Below are 25,147 nucleotides of genomic sequence, written 5' to 3' on the forward strand. Positions count from 1 at the left end.
GTTATAAATCTTTTAAGCAAAGGGATTAAAAATGGCTTTGTAACTTACTTTCTTTGCTTGATTCCATTCTTGCTGTCACAATCCATGCCTGCAGGAGCCAGAAATACAGTAGAAGGCTGCGTGCTTCAGCTCCCAAGGTGGAGACTTTGGAAATTACAGAGACCTTATGGTTGGGGTCAGTGCACGGCTCTTTTCTATTCTCACAGACTCTTACCTCCTTGCTCTGTGCCCCCTAGTGACAGCTCTAAACATTCACAACTAATACCACAGATGTGGTTCCTACCTCAACAGGGACTCTTCTGGCTAGCAGAGGATGGGTTAACTGGCTCTCATATTGACCTAAGGGCTTATCTACATGGGGAAATTTACTGTAATAGCTGTTGTAGAATAAGCTGTTCCCTGATAGCTCCCTGTGTGGACACTATTCCAGAACAAAAATCACTTTATTCCAGAATAATTACTGCGCTCACAAATCATAGTACTTATTCTGAAGTGACTTTTATTCTGAAATAGTGTATCCACACAAGGGGATACAGGGAGATATTGCCCAATACCTATTCTAGTCTGTTTCCCTGTAGACAAGATGGGTGCATCACAATGCTAGTCGTCGTCTAGGGTAAAAAGCATAAAGCAGGGTGTGGAAAGCTCAGGCTCCTCAGGGCTCTAACAAGCCTGTGGAGATGTAACCAGAGAAAAATATCAATGCTAGTAGTTCCCAGAATGTTACACTGCTGCTGGCTTCCTCTCTAAAGCTGATGTTCAAACCCAGATTGTGAGGTCTCTGAGGCAAGGACTGCATTTATACAATTTCCTTATAATGCCAACTATGAAGGGGTCCTTAGGCGCTATCAAAATACAAATAATAATAATTGATGGTCTAAAATGTGATTTTTATTTTTGTCTTGCAGCTTCATGGTGAGTTAGAAAAGGGTGAGAGGGACAGTGCTGAGCTGCAGGAGTTTGCCAATGCCATCCTACAGCAGATAGCAGATCACTGCCCTGACATTCTGGAGCAAGTCGTCAACGCACTTGAGGAGTCGTCATGACCTCAGCTGCTAGCCCGAACAGAGCAGCACACCCAGTGACCAAGCCCAGTCTGTCCAAGAAGTCATTAGAATGGAAAGAATTGTGAAAGAAGGACAAGGGAACAGGAAATTTTGGTGCACCTTTTACAAAGAAAGAAAGGAAAACTTTATAAATTACATGCTATCTTGGTTCTTCCAGTCTATGCTTACTGAATCGTGTCTGCATTCATCCTCTCACTGCCTTTCTATTTTGGTATCTGCCTCCCAGCTAACTTTCTCTTGTTGGTATTGAGGCTTTTGGATACATCTAAGCAGAGACTTGCTGAATCCGGTCAACAAAGAAGAGGGCTTTTGGACATGAGTGGCTATGATTTTTTCTTGAGGTAGTGAATGGGGGAGCGCTTGTCTTTTGTTGCTGTTTTTTTTCCCATACAAACTGAAAGCCTGAATTTCTTAATAATAAAACTGAGAACACTGATCAAGGCTCAGAGCTGGTCAGCATCAGCTAGCTATCTCAGGATTTGCTGTCTGTCTCTAAATTAGTGACTTCTTATGGAAAGTTTCCTTATGTGGTCCTACTGGTCACTTCCATGCAGTAACTGTGGGACAAGATAGGCATATGGGTGATTTCTGATTGGTGATTTCTGTTTATTTTGCCTCACTTTTGTTGTTCATTGGCTCTGAAGTACTGATAATGGCTTTTTTCAGAAGAATGTTTTCTTTAGTTGTCTTTCTTGGTCTGTCCTAGTTATTTTGCATCATAGTGTACCTCATCTGTATCTTGTAAATTCTTGTTTACAGAGAGCTTCCTTCCTTCAAACAGGCTCTGGGCAGCAGGGCAGCTCCTGGACTTGACTTTTCTCTCTTACTATTGATAATTTTTCAGGCAGTAGCTTTTGTGAATTCTAATTGCCAGGAGACAAGTCCTACACATTGTCTACATGAGAAAGTTGCAACAGTTTGACTAAAAGTATGATTTTTTTTAAACCAATTTAGGTAAACTGGTAGAACAGGCTGTGTGAACGCTCTTACTTCAATTTAAATCAAGTTTATTTTGATTTATCTCAAGAATCTATGGAAGCTAAACTGAAATAAGCCATTCTTAAATCAAAATAGGAGTATCTACACCAGTGGTTCTCAAACTTCTGTACTGGTGACCCCTTTCACATAGCAAGCCTCTGAGTCCGGGCCCTCCCCCCCCCCCTTATAAATTAAAAACACTTTTTAATATATTTAACACCATTATAAATGCTGGAGGCAAAGTGGAGTTTGGGGGTGGAGGCTGACAGCTCATGACCCCCTGATGGGTCCCAACCCCCAGTTTGAGAACTCCTGATGTACACTATGCTTTCCAGTGGTTTAAGTAATTTGGTTTAAAATCATACCATTAGTTCAACCATTGCAACTTTTGTATGTAGATGAGGCCTTATCATAGGTCCATCCACCCCTCACCTTACTAAATCCCCTGCTGCTAAGTGATGTGATCTCACATAGCTGATCTGCTTGTCATTCTATTAGCAAATCAGAATCTTCATCATGGCTAGGACTCTGAATGTTCTTTCATGCACTTTTCACTGATGTTGAAGACATGGTTTTGTTGCAAGAGCACCTGTGAATATTCACAGGACAGAACTTTTTGGCATCACCCTACATGCCCCTTAAAGGAATTATCCCCTTTTGAATTTTTGGTGCTCTCATATTCCAGGTTAAGAAAACAGAGTTTTGTTACATTAAAGAAGAGGGTGGAAAGATTTGAAAACCAGTATCATAGTGGAGAGAGTGCTGGCTCTTCACCTGCTTTCCCAGCAGGTCTGCATCAATAGTCAATGTCTTGACTCCTGGTTCCTCGGCTCTAGCTCTGACTGATCTTTCAAAGTCTAGAAATATCTGATATTAAATGTCCGTAATCCAAGCCTTTAGGGCAGACTCTCAGTAGACCTTTCACCATTTGGAGCCTGCAGTGTAATTTCCTCTCCCTCGCATGAAATTCTGAACCCACATCACAGAGCCCATTCACTGCCCAAAATGCTGTAGTCCCAGTCAGCTAACCCATTTCCTTGTCTTTCAAGTCTGCAGAACAGTTTCCTCCACCTCTTTTTCCATTTTTGGGTTGACTAACCCCTCTGGATATGAAGATGATTGGCAAAAACTTGAGAGTCTACACTCACCCTGCGCTTATCTGAAAATAGTACTGAAAGTCAAAGCAAGAAAAGGTTTTTCACTGGCATTCCCATAAAATATAATGAATAGTTTTAAAGTAAACCATGTCTAAGCTCATTCTACCTTTCTCATTATGAAAGGACGTAGTGGGTCATCCATTGCCAACAGCCAACCACCTAAAGGAATTCAATCTTCTCCTCTCATTGGTATAAAAGGGAACATTTTAGGGGGAACTGGATAAATAATAGTGTCCCCTCCTGAGTTTCCTAAGATGTTCACATTTATTTGTTTTGAGCCTTTGTTGCTTTGCAAATCAGGAAATACAGCTTTAGTTCTCATTGCAGTGATAGGCAGTGTCTGATGCTTTTTTGTCCCTGAACGGGAAAGGAATGGGAACCTGACTGTTTGCAGGGTGAAACAGCATGTACCGGAAGGCATATAGACAGTGACTGTACATACCACTGAGCCATGCCTCATACCAGAGCCGCTCCTTTGGCCTTATTATTTGAGTCAGCACGTTTTGATAGAAACTGTTTTGAAATCCTTCCTCTTGCTTTCTCTTCATCACCCATAATTACTCACTTTAGGAATTTAATGCTGCCTATAAAACCATCACAGCCATCATCGTAGCATCTTCCCACCACCACCGCTTCCTGACTGTCCCATTAGCTTATATGGTCAAATCTCCAGCTGTCCTTGTTCCCTGCTGTAAAATAATCCTCTTTCTGTGAGAAGCTGTGGAATTTTCCTTATCGATGGTTCAAATGACTCCTACTCGTAAACCTCTTACTGAGATGCTCCTTGATAGTGTTTCTGTGTAGTGGAGGGGAGTGAATAGTGGTCATTTGTGGCTATTACTTCAGTTCCCTTTTTTATTGCACTGCCCATAAATCACAAGAAACCCCCGATTTTCAATGCTGGGATTTCTAGGGTCTTTAACTCAGCTGCCACCATGTGGCTGCCCTTCTGTACAACTGGAACTGCCTCAACAAAGGCATGTCAGTCTCATGACAGTGGGTGCAAAGTTTGTGCAGTGAAAGCCACGTAAATCCTACTGTTTGCACTCTACACTGCTCCCAGCATGTTCTTTGGAGGGATTTGTCAAGCAGGGATAATTCTCACTTTGGGTTTTTATCTTCAAGCAACACATTTGCTGTTTTTCTCCATCTGAAATATTGTGCCTTGCTGCATTTCCTTCCATTACCTACTGTTGTCTTGTTGGGCTCCTAGCCCTGCCACTGTGAACCTTGATCTAAGTCCTCAGTAAAGTGAGTGAGCCAGATCTTGTCTGGGAACGGACTTGATCTGACTTGATCTCTAGTGAACTGTTACAGATAATCTCCTTTATCCTGCTTAGATAGAGATCATATCATGCTGAATAGCCCTGGGAGCTGCTTGATTCAGGGCGAGATGGCTGGCCATTAATTCTGAACATGACCCGTCTCAACATTTTTTCTTTTATGGAGTGCCGTGCCATTAGCCTTAGGGTAACTCATGGATTTAGGTGACGTAGGATCAATCATGAGATGGCATATCATGCACATGTGGGGGGGATGATGTCCCCGCATGCACGTGTGCAGTCACCCCGTTGCTCAACCTATCAAAGCTCTTTTAAACTTGTATTTCCCCATCTCAACTTCCAGGGAGACCAAGCCAGTTACTCAGGAAATACAGCTCTATAATGCAGTAGTATTCCTGGCAAATTCATGTGCCCTTTCTGTTTTCCTGCCCCAGAGTCCAGTTTCCAAGGACAACCTTACAAAAAGAAGCTGCGGAATCTCACTTATTCTTGTCACATTAATGGAGTTCTGCTTGCTATAAAATTATGATGGGGTTTTATTGGTTTAATTATTTTTTTCTTTCAAGCTATTCAAGTGCTTATTTGCAGAGAAGCTGAGAGGTTTAAGAACTGGAGAAACTCTCCATAATAGAATAAACAGGATATGTCACCAGGGTTTGAGTGTAGATACGAGTGGAGCTCCTCAAACCCCACCTAGTCATGATCATCAAGAATCCAAGATCGTTTCCTTTGCACCAAATGTGGTTTAAAAACACTAATGAAACTGACACTGCAACACTAGAATTGCAAAAACAGTGACACTATTTGTGATTGGAGGAAGAATTGATGAGCTACATGCCAGGTGAAACTCTAGACTTGTGATATTGTCTCTTATGTGGACTACCTTTGGCTAGATCTTCCCCTAAGAAATGCCAAACCCTTTTTGAAAAATCCAAACTTCAGCTAATCCCTGGGGGTGGAGGATGAAGGTTGTGAGATACAAGAATCTGTATGTGCCGTTTCCAGGTGTACTTCTGGACTAATACTTCCTCTAGCAATTTTTTGATACTGTGTGTCTCCTATTATTTTATACCAGGGAAAAATTGAGACCTCTCTTCAGAGGAGTGCTAATGTCATAGACCCCCCGCCTCACACACCCTGTTTTCTAAACCCAGTGGTATCTGTTTTTCCTCACCCTTATAGCTCCCACCCGTAGCTGCTGCTAATGTTTGTGTTAGGAAATTCTCATATCTGATAAAGGGTAAATGGAGCAGCCCCCACACATCCCATTGTCAATCACTGCCATGAGGGTTTCCTTACAAAGGGTGGTGGGATAAAGAATCCTCTGATTCCAATATAAAGCAAAAGTTCTGTTACATCACCAATGTCCATACTCCACAAGGACTTCATTAAACTAAAAAGGAAAGTAGTACAATCAAGATGTCTGGGATTAAAAAGAAGCCCCTACTCAACTGAGCATCTGCACTGACCCAGACAGCGGAAACAGAAGGCTCTGGATAAATAACACTGCCCAGTGAAGCTAGTGGGGTGGGAGGATCAGGCAAAGAACAATTTTTGGACTGTGCTGAACTGACAAGATAAACTCTTTGCCAATCACATGGTCATGGCAGAGAATGTGTGTCAAGTTTTTAAAACAAAATAATGTTTTTAATGGGGCTTTTTTCCATGCAAGAAGAGGAAACCCTATGCTACAACAGATCCTTCTGAACAAAATGGCTGTCTGCAATTTTTTAAAAAAATAAAAAAGAAAACTGTTTCAAAAGTTTTTAGTGTCAAATGCATAAACACAAGAATCCTGACTTTATCCAGTGTGTGTGGCGAGTGCTGTAATCCTATCATCGGTATTTTCCCTGACTTTTTCAGGGTATTTTTTCCTGTTTTGTTTTCTGCTTGTCAATATTGTCTGTGTGGTCCTTTGGCTCAGACAGTTACCAACAGTGTGTGTCTGTTGTCAGATTTAAAAAAAAAAGCGATAGTAGTAGAACTGAAAATGATGTGTGTTTAAAAATATAATAATAAATGTAAATAAAAGGAATTCAAGTTATGACACAGCAAAGCTCTGACTCCTCCTCCTGGGTTTGTAAGGAAAAGGATTTGTGGACTCATGATTATAATCAATTGCCTTTAACAGGCTAGTAATAGCAAAACTAGTTTGGCCTCTTAGGAAATAACCCCATACTGTATGTTCCCTCTCCCCCTGTTTTACACTGTACATAGTAACCACCGAGTATAGAAATGGGAGGGGGAAATAGTATTTTAGAAACTAGACTTTACTAGTAAAGTTATCAGCCCAGCATGTCCTTTAGGTTATCACCCATTGATATAAATAGATTGGATGCTTTGGGGCAAATTTTCAGACATTGGCACTTGAACTGCACCTATAAATTATGTGGGTATGTGCAAATGCATATTGGCTTCTACAGTTACCAGTTCACATAGTGCAATGCTTATGTTGCAGGTGCCTGTTTTTAAAACTGTATCCAGCATCTTTTGTGCAGCATCAAAGGGCTTCCAGCCCTTTTCTGCTCCAATTATTTCAAAGATTGGATTATATAAAAAGACTTTGTCAACTTAAAACTGCATATTGGTAAACAGACATTTCTGTACTCGTGTTGTTAGTGACACCGTAAGTTATTTTAAATGAATGTATTTTTTACAATTCTATTTTTCACTATGCTGTTTGTTTACTTTTTGCACTTTTTCTAGTTTGGACACTGCAAACTAAGGCAATCAGTTTCACTTTTTTGAATAGCCATTTTCACTTTCATGTCCTGCTCTGTTGGGTTTATTTGTTCAAAACCACCTGTTTCAGTTAAGAATAAAAATCAGGGAACCATTTCTATTAATAGGCTCTAGTCTAGGACTTTGTAAAAGCTTGGCTCTATAAATCTAAATTTCGAGCCAAATATAAATTAGACGCTGACCCTTTACTCTACTTTTCCCCATTCACCCCGCTCTCAATGGTTCCGATCAGGTCTCAGTCTTAGTGAAGTGTATGTAATAACACTTTTCCTTTTATCTAGTAACCTCAGTATTTGTGAAGAGCATTAACTTCCATTTGGCCTGTTCCTGTGACAGACTTGGAGAATTTAAGTTTTGAGTTCAGTAATTCTCTCTCAACATTTATTCATTTATTTGTTACAGTAGTTCCTGGGGCTGCTATACTGATAAAGTGCTTATAGATTTCTGAAGGAGGATAACTCAGATGGGACCACAGCCAGGGGAACCATTTCTGTGCTGATCCAACATGCTGCTCCAAACCCACTAAAACAGTATTACTGTTTCTCTCTGTTTCACTAACTGATGGATAGTACACCAGATTCTGATTTACCAAATTGTTCCTGGGGATAGCCCAGTGGATTGTCATAAGGAATAAAATTTGTGGGACACCTGCTCTATAGCCAGGGATCCCTTATTTGCTTTGGAAGAGACATGTTGCACTTTAGTGGAGGAGGAGATTGGCTTTGGATATAGAGTCTGGCATACTTGAGTTCCTTTTGGAAAAGCAGCAGCAGGAGACATTGATGTCTGTGGTGCAAGTGTGCACGCTGCCTTCAACTTGTATGTGTTTTATTGCTGGAGTCATGTTACTGACAGGATAATGAAATTGCAAAGAAAATGTGTTATATTCAACTTTGCCTTGATAATTATAAACACTTTTTGTTCATTTTTTCTTCTTTTTTATTCACAAACTAAATTCATCAAGAAATTATAAAATTATTTAAAAACTCTGTGCTGTCTCTTTCTTTCAGTCCCATTGTGTCTTGTGTAATGTTTTCTCCCCACAGATTTTGTATTAGGGAGGGTTCTTGTTTCCTACTGGGGATGCAGAATGTATCCAGAATGAGCTATTCTTTCTGTCGCTCCCATCCTTCCCACTTGATATTTTCCAAAGTAAGTTGACTTAAAGAATTGCTCCAGAGAGGGCCTGAATCCCAATCAAACACCCTGCATTGAGACAATTTCAGAGCCATCTCCTATGTGGTCACATGTCTGAAAGCACATCTAGTGCAAAACTAACAAGTCATCATCCCATAGAATAAAATGCCCACAAGCACATCCCACGTGCAAACTAAAGCTCTATCCCCAAGGCATCAGATATCCAACAACATGAGGAGAATGGTACTAAGTCCTACAAAGTAATCTATGCCAGGCCTCGCGGAATGGAAAAAGAAGGTTCTACCGAGTGTCCTATTTCCAGCAGCATGTTGTGGGCACAAGCAATTTCTGCCTATGACTGTTTCATCACTGCCTTCAGAAATCCTCATTTTTCTAAAAAGCAACAGAGGGTCCTGTGGCACCTTTAAGACTAACAGAAGTATTGGGAGCATAAGCTTTCGTAGGTAAGAACCTCACTTCTTCTTGCATCTGAAAGCTTATGTTCCCAATACTTCTGTTAGTCTTAAAGGAGCCACAGGACCCTCTGTTGCTTTTTACAGATTCAGACTAACATGGCTACCCCTCTGATACTTGACCTCATTTTTCTGGAGTTTATAACCTTTCTAAAGAGAATTAGCCATAGCTACAACACTAGGTCCCAAGTCTCCACGGGGATTAACAATACCCCTTTTAAATGCCCCCCACCAGATCATTCCTACCTATACTCTCACTTTGAGGAGGATGTTCCTCACCAAAGTCACTTCTAATGAATTTTTGCTTCTAATTAATTTTTCTTTGGAAGAATGTTGCTTTCTCCTTTTATTCATCTACACAGCAGATTTTTCCACTCGAGTTTTTTGCTGGTTCTATATCTCCTGCTTTCTGTTGATTTGTCATCTCTTCAAGAGACGCATAAGACCTTGAATTATTGTTTCTATGATGGAGACTTTCACTTGTGACAGGAGAAAGCATGCCCTCTCTGTGTGCCTGGCAGTTCAACTTCCTTTACCAATTGGATTTCAATCACTTGGTTGTCAGTCAAACACAACACAGACAGTGTGGAAAAAGAATACATAGAGATTAAGGGTTTCAAGTGCTCTCTGTAATGAACAGTCCAGCGGCCTTTTGATTCTAAGGCCTTGTCTACACTACTGGGGTAAGTTGACCTAAGTTACACTACTCCAGCTACGTGAATAACATAGCTCGAGTCGATGTAACTTAGGTCAATTACTGCGGTCAACACCGCACTGCATCGACAGGAGACGCGCTCCTGTCAACTTACCTTATTCCTCTCGTTCCAGTGGAGTACCGGAATTGACCGGCGAGCACTCTGCGGTCGATTTAGCAGGTCTTCACTTCTAGACCCGCTAAATCGAGCCCCGCTGCATCAATCGCAGCAGCGTTGATCCCCTGTCAGCGTAAACATGGCCTAAATCTGTTTTACGCTCACTTTAGTGTCTTGGGTTGAAAAGAGAAACTCGCAACTCCAGTCAGACAAGGTTGTCCCTTGCGCTCATGTAAGCGTCTGGATCGGCTGAATGAAATCACATGCATGTAAAATTAACCAATCTCTGTAAAATGGGATATCTGTAAGCTTGAAAAATAGTGCAAGTGCTATTTCTGAATACACCTCTACCCCGATATAACGTTGTCCTTGGGAGCCAAAAAATCTTACTGTGTTATAGGTGAAACCGTGTTATATCGAACTTGCTTTGATCTGCCGGAGTGCACAGCCCCGCCCCCCCCGGAGCGCTGCTTTACCGCGTTATATCCGAATTCATGTTATATTGGGGTAGAGGTGTATGTCCTTTCAAACACTAGGACAAGTGAAAGTCACTGTGAGAAGACATCTTCAAGCAAACAGGAGCCATTAATTGCCAGAGTACAATTGTGCTAATGCACACTCACTCGAGTTGGTATGTTGAACTTCTGTATCCCTGCAGTCTGATTTATGTTTTGGATGGCCCATAACACCACATTGTTCATTCTGGTTACTGGGTTACATTTTGTGTTGTGCAGTAAAACAGTACAAGGCATCCTGAATAAGATTTTGTGTTTACTGCTGTTATTGTGATTAAAAAAAACAAGCAAGACTTAAGTGAAAAGGTGAGATACTTTAGAATGTCCAACCCAGTGATCAAACATGTTTAAACTTTTTCTTACTCCTTCTTACACTATATTTCAAACATAGGGTACATTAGAGGCCCCTCTCCACGTGTACTGGCCATCCACATTTCCCTCCCATCTACACTTCTTATCTGTATGCAACACACACTTCTATTGACTCTCACTTGTGCTCTGCTACATACAATGGAAACCTAGCACCTGCAGCTTTTGATACCAGCACTTTCTGTCCTGTCATACAATGGAAACATAGCAGTCCCTACCCATACACAAAGTATGCAGCTGCGTACAGCACCAGGAACTTTGGGGCACCAAATTTCCTGGTGCCCTATGCAGCTGCGTGCTGCTCCAGCCCCTGCTCCGCCTCTTCCCCATGGCCCTCGCCCCTGCTCTGCCCCAGCCCCGCCCCCACTTCTCTGAGGACTGCTGCAAGATCGGGCTTGCACTCACCAGTGGGGAGGAAGTGCAGTGACCCGGCCCCAGTCCACTCTGCTCCGACAGCTTGTGCTGGGAGGCGGTTTCCCCCTGTCCCCCAAGCCTGCTTCTGCCCCCCCCATGGAGGCCTAGGCCCCACAAACACACCCTCACAGAGGCTGGGCCCCACACACACACCCCGTGGCGGGATTGCATAGGGCGCCAAAATGGCTAGGGACAGCCCTGAATGGAAACTTCTCTGTAATGTAAGTAATGCAAATTACAGAAAGGTGGATTGACATAGTCCATCCTATACAAAGTGCCAACAGTTGGAGTATTTTAGGCCCCTATATAAGTGTATGTATAAAGTCCCAGTGTTAGCCAGAATCATGTTTAAATATGGTTCTTCCCTGCAACGTGCTACTAGTTTTTCAATACCATTTTCCTAGTCAGTGTAATCCAGGTCTCCCCAGGTTACAGTGTTTAAAATCATGTACTCTAGAATAGAACATAGCTTGTAAAATGGTAGGTCTGGGTTAAACCAGTCACAGAAACAGTGTTGAACCCTTTTTAGCTTCTTACTGGGAAAAGAGACATATTTAATAAAAATAGTTTAGGTTACCAATTTCCCTTTATAGTAGATGAGCCTAAAGGTCTTTTACAGGTAGGTCCTAATTTAAGGACCTTCTTTCAGTATACCAAATACCTATTGGCATCTGAAGAAGTGAGGTTCTTACCCACGAAAGCTTATGCTCCCAATACTTCTGTTAGTCTTAAAGGTGCCACAGGACCCTCTGTTGCTTCAAACACCTATTGTAACGGATGGAGTGTGAAGCTATAGGGTGCAGCAACTGATATTGGGGGTTTACTTTAGATATGGATGATTGTAAATAAATTATCAGTACCTAGTGTTTAACCATCATAAATATTAAAACTGCTTTAAATTAGTCATTAATGAGAAACTATTTAGGATCAGAACCTACAACCACTTTACATAAAACTATCATTTATTTTAACAGGCATTCTGCAAGTGTAGTGTCTACAGAACCAGCCCCTGAGAAAGTATAAGACAGACATTTGATTTCTTTAGAAAAGGGCAAGTTGCTGCTCTGACTCAAATACCTCTCCAGAAAAGATCTTCCAATTTGAACAAATCTTTCATTTTCTGTAACTGTGTGTTATTTTAGGGAGGCACAAGTTTGGGGATTTACATGAACCCACTTAAATGCTATTATACAGCACATAGTGACTGTTTTTAACTTTGAGTAAGCTATTTTCTTGTAGTGCTATGTATTGAATATATATATATATATATATATATATATATATATATATATATATATATTTCAGTATATCATATCAACACACACAGGCGCACCGGCTTCCCCCTTGCTCAGGGGATTCTCAACCCCCACTCTGCCCCACCCCCAAGCCACCTCTTCTCTCCCTACCTAGTTCCGCCCTCTCTCTGCTCCTTTCCCACCCAGCACCTCCTGCATGCCATGGAACAGCTGATCGCAGCGGGCGGGAGGCGCTGGGAGCAAGGGAGAGGATTTGATCAGAGGACTGTCAGTAGGCAGGAGGCGCTGGGGGGTGGGAGCTGCCTGCTGGTGTAATTTTTTTCCGTGGGTCCTCCAGCCCTGGAGGACCCACGGCGTCAACATCTGTGTATACACACACACGCACTTATGTATAGGCATATTTTTATATAATACATAATTACATTTTAAAAGCTACATTAAAATAATGTTAAGATTGCAGAGTCAAACACTCGAAAGTTAGGAAATGCCAGTATTTAGGTTATTTGTACACCCTTAATTTGCCCCTACCCTTGTGCACATACAGTATGATAACACACTTTAATTACATTCTAACATTCTATTTTTTTTCCCATAGGACCCCTGGCTCATTCAGTGCACAGGACGTATATGTTTTGTTCTCCCAAAAGTTAATCACTACACCCACAAACATTAATTTCTTCAAATAAGGAATTACACATATCTGCATCTGTGGATATACCCATATACTGTCTTCAAGTAGTGTTCAGCCTCAATCAAATCTCTGACCTGGGTTCATATCTGAAATACCCAGGCCACGCCTGTCTCTAAAATGAGCCAGATCTGACTACCTAGGAAGGCTCAGACTTCAAGCTCCAAACCTGCCCTGGAGCTGGGGTTTTGATCTAGCCCATTATAAAAATTTAATTCAGATCCAGAACTAAGTTTGGTTCAAACCCCTCTATCCTTTTAGTCATTCTTCCATTAATCTGTCTATAAAACTCATTTGGTTCCAGGGGCTGTGCTGCAGGACTCCAGTGCAATCATTTTGCAGACACTGTAATTTAATGCCTTTCACATACCCTAATCCTGAGTCCCACCAAGCCTGCAGTTTGTTTTTTGTTTAACATGGTCAGCTACTTCCCCTGACAGAGGTATCTGGCCCTTCTGTACAGAACACTTGAGCAGGATGGCTAAAGCAATAAAACACCTATGATTGAATAAGTGCCCTGGAGTATGCCTCTCCTTCCATCTCCACTCCTGTGGAGAACACAGACCTCCCTGAAGATTACAGCTGGCAGTGCGGAGCCCTATACATACTGACGCTGCCCAGTGCACTGAGTACTTTGAACTTTAATTACACCCAGTTACACCTAATGGCTTTGATAACTGAAATCTTCAGGTAGTGAATAAGAATCCTGTCTCCTCAAGCAGTTAAACATTAACCTTGATGGTGCAGCAAATGCAGGGTCCAACATAGATTGTCTGAGATCTGTCACGAAGCCACTTGGGGGAAAAAAAAAAAAAACAGGAAGAGCCAATCTGGTACTAATACAAAAGAACTAGTGCATCTCCTCCATTTCTCCTTATTGACTAGATAATAAGCTCTCTTTTTCAGCCAGAGCCTTTTCAGGGAGCATATTAATCCTCCCATGCATACATACTATGGATATGTATGCTGGCATCCAAAGTGCTACACAAGGATATGTAAGGATGTAGAGGAATTGTGATACATACGATTAAGGACTGTATGCAACAAAGATAGAAGTTATTCATGCAGGCTTAACTTTGGCATATCATGAGTTTGAAATGTCAACATGCAATTTGATTCACATAATTTTGTATGGTCTAGTATTTTCATAGAGTTGGCTATTTTTATTCAATTGTTAAAATATAAGAAAACAAACTACAAAATTATTTTGGAAATCTTGAACCATTGCCACTTTTGAAATTAGGGATACTTTATGCTGATACCCTTATTGCTGCAGATTAGTGTATTTTGGCTTTCGTTTTATTTACTCTGTCCTAGCTGTGGAGATAACCATGTACAACTATTTACTCAGGAAGCCAGGGTGCAGCAGCAGCCAAGGGAAGCGTGAGAAGCTTGGAAGCTCTCCAGGGTTATGGTGTTACCAGAGCCAAAGTAAAGGTGCGGTACTCGGCTCAGCCCTTTATACATCTCTTACAGTGGATGGGGATCAAACATGCACATAAGTTACCTGATCCCAACAGATTCCCACCTAAGTATTATAAGCTATTGCCTGATAGGCATCAAATCTCCTTTTAGATACCTTCAGGTGAAGCCAAATAGAGAAAATTGTATTGTGTCTGGAAAAAAATCTTGCTGTATCTGTTATCCTTAAAAAATGTTGTTTTGTGTTTGATTGTCATGGATAAAGGCCAGCGTTGTCTTTAATCAATATTGATTGTAAAATTCTGGCCAAAGATTGGGCTCTAGGATTGGATTTCTCTTTATCCTACTGACTTGTAGCAGATTTGTTTTATTAAAGCTTAATACTCAGTGGATGATGTGAGTGGATTACTGGTTATCCTTTTGAAGTACAAAAATCTGATATCCCGGTTGCTGCTTTTTCACTTGATGTGATGCGAAAAAAGGGTTCGAGAATATTGAATGGCCTTTTCTGTTCCATGAGCTGCCTGCTTTTGGCTCTCAGAAGGAATTTAGTTCTTGGGTGAAGCTCTTAAACATCAATCTATTTGAATCTGTCTTAACCAACAGTATGTGTTCATGCCCCTTTCAGTTTTAGAAAAGGTACTTGGACAGGATGGCCTCTCTTCTCACTTCTTAGCTGTAGCACTTTTAGCAATTATGATATAAAATTAAGTGAACAGCAAAAGCGTTAATGGGATTGCGCAGAATCTTTGGCTTTGTGCACATGATGTTTTGCTTACCTTGTCTAACCTGAGTGTCTAGTCCCTATCTTTTAAAGATTCTCTAGCTTCTGGGGATTTAATTTAGGATAAACTGGAAGTCAGGCTGTTATCTGGATTCTATACACAAAAATTGATTCCCACAATGGAGAATTGTATGGCAAATGGGATAAATAATACCTGCTGATCTATAACATATTGTTGTGGAGAACTTGTTTCCACTGACCAACAAGATTCAAATGGCTATCAGCAAATGGAAACTATAGTAACTTTCTCTGTGGAGATGAATTTATCCCATTAAAAAGAATTCTCTGTCCACAGTCATCTGCTGTAATTACTACTACTTAATTACTATGGCCAAGATTTTCAAAAATAAGAGTAATGTTAGTCTCTTAAGTACTAAGCACCCAGCAGCTCCCATTTCTTACATTATACAAGCAGCATGATTTTTTAAATGTTTTAAAAAAACCAGCCTCTTATTTTTCCACCCATAATTATTTGTGAGTGTAAATGAGGACATGTCTATCTGTCTTGTGAGCACAATCACACACCCACATACTCTAATAATTACACATAAAGCAATGTTCAGGTATGGAAAGGGCTTCTGGACTACAGAGCCTGCTGGATCCCCACCTGGTTACATTGTGTAAGCATTTTGCCAGATGATAGATGTCAGAGTGTAATGCACATAATGCAACATTAGTCTGCACAACCTGGGACAGCGTAGTGGTAATCTCAGCTAGGGATGTTGTCTCGAGGAGGATATTTAATGGGCTACATTCACCCTTACCTTTTGGGGGACCTAATTCAGTACAGTCACGAATGGAGAAAGAGCTGATTCTTGAGAACATTGGCAATACAAATACTTATCTTCATGAAATGGAGGAGTAGGTTAATACACTACTTGATATGGGTAAAGCAAAGGTTTCCTCTGTGCTAAGTGACAAAATGGTCTACCACCTCATTTGAAAATTAGTCTTAAATCCATATAGCAAATAAGAGGTCATCTGAGGTAACTCTGACCTCGTCTTCTCTTTGCCTGTGTTTGCATGCAACAAAGTAGTGACAGGGTTGGAGATGAATGGCGCAAAGTTTCCCCATTTTTTGTTTTGTTTTGTTGTTACAGTCCCTTATTCAGTACTAAAATATTTCTTATACTCATCATGTTACAGCTTTAAGCACAATATCTGGGCATGTTCAAGCATGACATTAATAGATCTTCATTTTTGTCATGGCAGAATATATTATAGAGTGTTGTTCAATTAGCATATAACTGATTGTTTGGGTATTATTTCAATTAGTGTAAAAAAATTCAATAAAATATTAATGAATATAAAAAACTCCAAACCTGACTTTACTGCCATAATTTCGGATATCCTTAACCACTGCCCACATTCATGACAGTGCTTCCATAGTTAGTTATTGTGTTTCTAATAGGAAAAGACCAAGTGAGACAAAGAAAGAAAGGGGACACACCAAATAAACATAATAAGAAATCAAGAGTGAGATCCTCAGCCAATGTAATGGATGCAGCTGCAGCTCCACTTCCACTCAGAGGAGCTATGTTCATGGACGCCAGCTGAGGTTCTGCCCCTAAAAATATAATGGCGTTGCGACATGCCCTCCAGTTTTAATTGCCAGTTTTAATGAACCAGGACCCCACTGTGCTAGGTGCTGAACAAACACAAACCAAAAAAAAAAAACAGTCCCTGCTCCAAAGTGCATAGAATCAAAGTATACTATAAGAGAAAATAGATAAAGACAGTCCAACCGGGGAATTAAAAGAAAGTGAGACAATATTGCAGTACTGCCAATCTCAACAGATCAAAAAACCTAAGCCAGACCCCCAAAAATCATGAGATTGTCTCACACAGAGCAGGGATGGACAGGGGAAGCTCAAAAATCAAAAGCCAGACCAAAAACACAATATAATCTTAAAAACAAAATCTCCTGATTTTTGTGAGCGAGAAGAATCAGTATTGCCTACTCTCCCATATGTATTAGATATGGGGATTTGGAGACTCCAGTGCAGGAGCTCTCACCTCCCATATCTGCCTGTCCCATGCCCAGCAATTAATTCTGCCCCCACAACCTCCCAATCAATCCTGTCCACCAGTTCTCATACGCCACAAAACCAGGGGCCCCACCCGGGCCATGTCCCAACCGCTTTTAAGTAGGTACATGGAAAAAAGGGTTGCTACCTGGCCGTTTTTTGACCAGCCTGGTAGATATTTCTACTAGTTTGGTGGCTGCCAGTCAAGAGATGTCATTTGCTAGGGTTTTGCTGTGCGCATGTGCGCCCGCACACACCGTAATCTTGTAACTAGTGGCCACAGCACTCCATTGGCTAGGAGTGCACAGCAGTACAGTTGGCACCTTTCTAATTGCTCGTAATCAGACTGCCGAGTCCCCTCTCCCACCCTGCCTCTTCCCCCCGAGGCCCCGCCCCTGTCACTCACTCCTCTAGCCCCCTCCCTCTCGCTCGATCTTCTTAAGGAGCCTGCCTGCAGGTAGGAGGCAGCCCCAGATAAGCAAGGGCTGGTGTGGGTTAATGACCTGTTGCCTCCCCCACTCAATCATAACTGGGCTTTTGGTTTGGGTGCCATTTTAGGGTTGCCAGATCCCCTTTTTTATCAGACTTGCCAGGTGAAAGCCAGACACCTGGCAGCCCTAACTGGCATCCAGACACAGAAGCCAAAAACCAGACTGTCCAGGTAACACCCGGATGGGTGGTAACCCTGCACGGCAGCTGGCTCCTGCTGTGGGTGCATAGCCTGTTACAGGCTGGCTCCGCAGCTGCCAACGGGCTAACCCACAACAGCTCCTCTCAGCGCTGGGGAGTGGCTGTGAAGCAGGACAGACCCATCACCAGGCTCACCAGCAGGGACCGGAGGGGTAAGGTAAGGGCGGGAAAGGGGAAGCAGGGGATGGCCTATGATGGGGTGGACATGGGGGCACATGGGCCAGGGGGGCAGCACCTGAAGGGGGAAGCTCAGCTGGGGGGAGCATTAGACGCCCGCACACACTTTAAGTGGCGCTCTGCAGACCCTGGTTCAGCCCCAGCCTCACCTCTGCTCCCCCGTCCAGGCTGGGGGGGGAGGGGCTGTTCCAGAGGCTGTTCCCCCCGACCCTGGGCGGGACTCTCCCGCTCGCCTCTCCCCTCTTGTGAGTTTGCCTTCGGGGCGCTGAGGCGGGAGAGAGAGCGCGGGCACGCTCAGCCTCCAGCGGCTGTGATTGGTTGCGCTGCCTGAGGAGGCGGGCAAGAGGGAGACAGGCAGCCAATCAGAGGGCTCAAATGTGCTCCATAGTCCTTACCGAACAGGCTCAAGCCCGTCTCTACGGGAAAAGGCGCGAGCCTTAGCAACGCCAACGCTCTGCCACGAGTCGCGGCTCAGGAGGGGCCGGGCAGAACGCGCGCGCCGCGTGAGCTGGGGGCTGCCCGCAAAGAGCGCCGCGTGTCAGGGCCACGAGCGGGGGGGTGGCGTGAACTCCCCCACGGAGAGGCGCTGTGAGGGGTGTGGCTGCCCAGCCCGGGGGCACCGCTACCGCACTACACAGAGCTGGGTCAGCAGCAGCTCACTCTCCGACACCCCTTTCCTGGGCTTCAGAGCCGGAGCCGCAGACCACACCCTCTACACAGCTGATTTTAGCAGGGCAGCCCCAGCCTGTCGCCTCAGGCTCAGATGCTGGCTGCCTCGGCTGTGTAAATGGACCTCTGGGTAGGGTTACCAGACAGCAACTGTGAAAAAACGGGGCAGGAGGTGTGGGGGTAATAGGCGCCTATATAAGAAAAAGTCCCCAAAAAAACAGGACTGTCCCTTTAAAAACAAGACATCTGGTCACCCTACCTCTGGGGGTCAGGGGCAGAGGTGAAAGTAAGTCGGTACTCCCCGGTACAGCGTATCCAGGCGGCTCGGCTTCCCCAGGCGGCCCTTTAAATTGCCGCCAGAGCCCCGCTGCCGGAGCGCTGGAGTAGCGGCAGTGGGGCTCCAGGGGTTATTTAAAGGGCCGGGGCTCCTGCTGCCACTACTGCCCTGGGCCCTTTAAATAGCCGCCGGAGTCCTGGGGTAGCAGCGGCAGCCGGGGGCTCCGGCAGCGGATAAAGGACCCAGGGCAGTAGCAGCGGCTGAGCCCTGGGCCCTTTAAACTGCTGCCGGAGCCCCGGCTGCCGCTGCTACCCCAGCGGGGGAGGGGGAAGGCACTTACCGGTACAGGATGGGCCAGGGCTGGCTCTGACCCCGCCATCCCCACCCCTTCCGGAGGCCAGAGCTGGCCACAACCCAGCTCCGTACCGGTAAGTCCCTATTTCTACTATCACCCCTGGTCAGGGGGAGCATTGGTGCAAACAGCACAGGGTAGGAACAGACAGAGCCCTTTCTGCAGTTTCACTGGAATGTCCAAAGGTGAAAAAGGGCCTTCCCGTGGCTGTTCCTGTGTCTACTGGCTGGAGTCTCTGGTGGGTTGCTGTCTGCAGATGGCGTCCCATGCCACAGGGGGAGGGAAGGCACCAACTGGACCCTAGTGGCCCACAATCTCCCCTGCACAGTTCTGGGTCCACAGAGGAGCTGAGAGGGGTAGCCTGGTCTGAGCCCTGTTTTACCCCCTTCCCTCCTAGTGCAGCAGCTCCTGCTTTGGCAGCTTCTGTTCCTACCAGCTGGCGATTCCATGCCCTCAATCAGACCCACCAGTAACTGGTTCAGTTATTTATTTAGAACGTTTCCTTGTGCTTTCATATACCCGTCTCTATTATTGACCCATTCAAAAGCTGGGAATTAGTCCTTTCATTAGAATTAATAGTGTTTCCATGCATGAAGGGACCCACTGCATTTGGAGCGTCACTATCCCATATAAAGCTGTTTAGCTGGTTACCCAGGTATTTATGCCACGCTCGTCATAATATCTTACAAGAAAAATAAACCACTACTGCCAGATAGTTCTCTCATTTTGTGGCTGTGATTGGTAATCTGTTTAGTTATTAGGGTTTGTTTTTCTTGGCATACCATATGTGCATTGGTGCTATTAATTTCTTTGTGTGAGTCTGTCTATTATGTTTAGGAGACACAATGTCTAAACAATTTAATTACATTCCCTTTGGCTTGCATTGTAAAGATATGGCTACCAAGCAAGGACTTTTAACTATGAAGGGCAGCTCCAAAGCAAAGACTGCATGGTAGGGTGGTTTGGTACAAAGGTTATAATGGCATACATTTGGTGTGTGGAATTACTCATCAGTGGTAAAGCCATGAACTAAACAGAGCATCCTAAATGAGTACCAATAAAATCTTTGTATCATACCACACCAGTGAGTAAGCTGTTTGTGACACATGTTTTATAGAAAATCTTTTTGTGGAAACATTGTAGAGGGTTGTATACCCGCAAAATATTGGTATCGTTTTCCATATTACTCTTCCTATAAACCCTTGGTGCAATGAGTCCTCCTGCATAGGAGAGAGAAATTATAATTACTAAATTGTACACATCTCTTCCTCATGCCTGTTATAATATATAGAGAGGTTAGGTCTGAAAGTGTTGTCTAGAGCCACCCAGCCTTATATAATGACAGAGTTCCTCTGTCTAACTTATTGATGGAAACTTATACACTAGTTTCACAACCTTATGCAGGTATCCCCTAAACACACATGGTGATGGTATGTCAGCAGCTTCTTATAGGAGATCACTCCATTGTCTGATTTGGCAAAAATTTCACAGTAAACTCAATGTAACTTGGATTTTCTTTTTTATAACCTCAGGCTTATACTCCTGGTCTCACCCCATTTTATTTCCTTCCCTCCCCGTCCTTTTTTTTTTTTTTTTTTTTAAACCAGCTCTCCGGTAGTTATAGACCATTGTTCTACCCCTAGACCTGCCATGTCTTTTCCAAACATACCCACTTCTTTAAGTGTCTCCTTATAGGACACTTCCTCTAACTTCTCTTTTCACTTTTTTTTTTTTTTGCCTTTGTTTATGCTCTTTACTTCAGCTCTGGTCTTTGTGAGGCCCAGAAATGAACACAGGAAATCAGCTGTGGTCTTACTAGTGCTGAATAACAAGGAATTGTCAGCTATCTGGGGCTGCCTAGGAGGGTGTAGATCCATCCCAGAGCACCATTTGCCTCTTTACAACAACACTATCACATGCCATGTTTGCATGTACTGTGCTTCATGGTACTCCTTTTTCCCCAACACTCTGTCTGCATCACTATGCTCTAGGCAATTTTCTCCCTCTGTGTATTTTGACCTGATAACTTTTCTCTTCTAGTGTATTATCTGCATTAACAGAATCTCAACCCATTAGTCTTTGCCCATTTTCTAAACTCTCCAGGTCCTCTGCAGTTTTACGCCATGGTACAGTATTAACCACCCCTCCTACTTTTATCTCATCACCACATGAAATTAATTTACTATTCACCTCATATTCCAGGTCACTGGTAATATCATATACTAAAATCTGCAGCTGACACAAAGTTGGGAGGTGTTGCCAATACAGAGGCGGACCAGAATATCATACAAGATGATCTGGACAACCTTGTAAACTGGAGTAATAGAAATGGGATGAAATTTAATAGTGCAAAGTGCAAGGTCATGCATTTAAGGACTCACATCAAGAATATTTTGCTATAAGCTGGGGATTTACCAGTTGGAAGTGACAGAGGAGAAAGACCTGGTTGACCACAGGATGACTATGAGCCACCAATATAATGTGGTTGTGAAAAAAAGCTAATGAAGTCCTAGGATGCATCAGGTGAGGTATTTCCAGTAGAGACAGGGAAGTGTTCGTACCATTATACAAGGCATTGGTGAGACCTCGTCTGGAATACTGTATAACTTCTGGTCTCCTATGTTTAAGACAGATGAATTCAAACTGGAGTAGGTGCAGAGAAGGGCTTCTTGGGTGATCCGAGGAATGGAAAACCTACCTTATGAGAGGAGACTCAAAGACCTTGGTTTGTTTAGCCTAACCAAAAGAAGGTTGAGGGGAGATATGATTGCTTTCTATAAATACATCAGATCGATAAATACCAGGGAGGGAAAGGAGTTCTTTAAGTTAAGCGCCAATGTGGACACAAGAACAAATGGATATAAACTGGCCATCAATAAATTTAGGCTTGAAATTAGATGATGGTTAGAAACCTTCAGAGGAGTAAAGTTCTGGAGCAATCTCCCAAGTGGAAGCAAAATACCTAACTGGCTTCAAGATTGAGCTTGATAAGTTTATGGATGGGATGGTATGATGAGACTGCCTGCAATGGCATGTAGCTGATCTGTGACTGCTAGTAGCAAATATCTCCAATGGCCAGTGGTGGGAGTCTAGATGGGGAAGGCACTGAGCTACTACAGAGAATTCTTTCCCAGGTGTCTGGCTCTTGGGTCTTGCCCACATGCTCAGGGCCTAAATAACTTCCATATTTGGGGTTGGGAAGGAATTTCCCCCCCGGGTCAGATTGGCAGAGACCCTGGGGGGTTTTCGCCTTCCTCTGCAACATGGGGCATGGGTCACTTGCAGATTTAAACTAGAATAAATGGGGGATTCTCTGTAACTTGAAGTCTTTAAGTCATTATTTGAGGATTTCAGTAACTCAGCCAGAGGGTTATAGGTCTATAACAAGAGTGGGTGGGTAATGGTTTGTGGCTTGCCATGTGTAAGAGATCAGACTAGGTGATCATGATGGTCCCTTATGACCTTAAAGTCTATAAGTCTATGTGGGTACATAGACTAGGCTGGCATGCACACAGCAGCAATGTTGCTGGGGGCTTTTTAAATGATAAGGGCCAGAGGCTGCTTTGTACTGCTCCAGCTATTCAAAAGAACCTTCAAGTCAGTTTAACCAACTGCTTGGGAAATCCCCAGTAAAGGAGAATCTAAAGACTATATAGAGCCTGTGTACCCAAGGCCACACAGTGAGTCTATGGCCGAGCTGGGGAGAATCCAATTCTCCTGACACCCATCCCTGTACTGTAATGACTAGTCCATGTGTCCTCCCTTAATATGAAGATATTTAACAGTATTAATCCTAATACAGGTCTCACTCAGGACCTCCCGCTATACAGACTTCTTGCAGAACATCCCCAGTCTACCAGGGATTTGGCCAATGGAAACCCCCAGAGACCCCGATTGATTACCTGTGCTGCTCTGTTTGACTGCTTTCTATCTATTCATTTCATCTATTTTGATGACACCTTATCAGTTTTTTAATTTATTTTTATTGCGAAAAGATGATATCTAATTGGCTCCTGACAGAATACAGCAAGAGGTGTCTCTTGCTTTACAAAGTAAATTATAACAGAACATTTAAGTGGGTAGAGAAAGAAATTAAAAATAAAAGTTAGAAAAAGAAAAAAATAAAGGAACTAAATAGAGAAGAGGTGTAAATTCATCAGCTTCTCCCTAGGTTTCCCAATATACAATCTTTTATTGCTTCTGCTAAAATAATTTGCAAAAGAACACCATGTGAACACAAACCTATATGCCTTCTCCCTATACAGCAGTGCTGATTTGTACTGAGTTGCAACATTCTGGCCTGTTCCACCTATTTCAACATGGAAGGAGTGCTGGGGCTTTTCCAACTCTTACAAATAACTGTTAGATTCTTGTATGTGTTTATACTGAAGACTTTAGTGGACTTCCATCTCTTCTTCAGCATCCCCCTACTCCACCAAAACCCATTGTGTAGTAGAATTCTTTCAGGTTGAGTGGTGTAACCTATTTAATATATAGGAGTTATAATAATTAATGGTGATTCAAAATATGCAACAGAATAGAACAATAGCAGATAAAATTCATCATTGATAAGTGCAAAGTACAGTAATGCACATTGGAAAAAATAATCACAACTACACATATATAATGATGGGTTCTAAATTAGCTGTGATTAGTCAAGAAAGAGATCTTGAAGTCACAATAGATAGTTCTCTGAAAACTTCAGCTCAATACGCAACAGCAGTCAAAAAGGCTAACAATCTCAGGAACTGGAAGGAAAGGGAAAGAATATAAGACAGAAACTATTCATAATGCCGCTAGATAAATCCATGGTGTGCCTACACCTTGAATACTGTGTCCAGTTTTCATTGCCCCATCTCAAAAAGGAGTCAAATAGTTGAACTGGAAAAGGTTCAAAGAAGGACAACAAAGATGATGAAGCTTATGGAACAGCTACCAGACATGGACATACTAAAAGGATTAGGGCTGTTTAGCTTAGAAAAGAAACAACTAGGAGGGAATATGATAAAGGTTGGGAAGAGGTGTATAAACCCTGCACAGACAGGGAAGGGGCTTGGGAGGCTGTGTGTGATAAGGCAGCCCTGCCCCTACAGCCCTGCCAGTCATGTATAGTAGGGAGGAGGCCTTTACAAGAAGGAAGCTGGAGCCTGCAACAGGGGAAGCCCTGTGTCAAGGTTCCTTCCCCACTCTCTACTCTAGGATACAGATGTGGGGACCTGCATGAAAACCTTTAAGCTTAACTACCAGCTTAGGTCTGCTTTTGCTGCCACCACCCAAATTATTTATGAGTTATTTAGGAAACTCTGTCTACCTCTCCCCCTCCCCCCACCCAAATATCTACCTCCCAAGTACTATAACCCTTCCCAGGGTAGCCTTGAGAGACTTCTCCACCAATTTCCTAGTGAACACCGATCCAAACCCTTGGATCTTAAAACAAGGAGAAATTAACCATTCCCCCTCCTTTCCCTCCACCAATTCCTGGTGAGACCAGATCCAACCCCCTCTAGCCTTAGGTTCAAAGTTACAGCAAACAGAGGTAAACCCTCTAGCAAAAGGAATATTTACAAGTTGAGAAAACAAAGATAAACCTAACACACTTTGCCTGGCTGTTACTTACAGGTTTGAAATATGAGAGACTTGTTCAGAAAGATTTGGAGAGCATGGATTGATGTTCAGTCCCTCTTAGTCCCAAAAGCAAACAACCCCCAAAACAAAGAGCACAAACAAAAGCCTTCCCCCCACCAAGATTTGAAAGTATTTTGTCCCCTTATTGGTCCTTTGGGTCAGATGTCAGCCAGGTTACCTGAGCTTCTTAACCCTTTACAGGTAAAAGGATTTTGGTGTCTCTGGCCAGGAGG

The 25,147-nt window shown here is 43.0% G+C and overlaps 1 protein-coding gene across 10 annotated transcripts in view; it reads left to right on the plus strand.

Annotated features, from left to right (window-relative positions):
* The window catches only part of ERC1 (ELKS/RAB6-interacting/CAST family member 1), a 530,185-nt gene extending 521,969 nt beyond the window's left edge, over nt 1-8,216 (plus strand). For all 10 annotated transcript variants that reach the window (XM_034780724.1, XM_034780799.1, XM_034780743.1 and 7 more), the window contains one exon: nt 909-8,216. In XM_034780724.1, the coding sequence (XP_034636615.1) occupies nt 909-1,046 (138 nt within the window). In that variant the 3' untranslated portion in view covers nt 1,047-8,216. The remainder of the gene's footprint in view (nt 1-908) is intronic.
* The last annotated feature ends 16,931 nt before the right edge of the window (nt 8,217-25,147 follow it).

Source organism: Trachemys scripta, chromosome 1, assembly GCF_013100865.1.
Source record: "Trachemys scripta elegans isolate TJP31775 chromosome 1, CAS_Tse_1.0, whole genome shotgun sequence".
NCBI classification, from domain to species: domain Eukaryota; kingdom Metazoa; phylum Chordata; order Testudines; family Emydidae; genus Trachemys; species Trachemys scripta.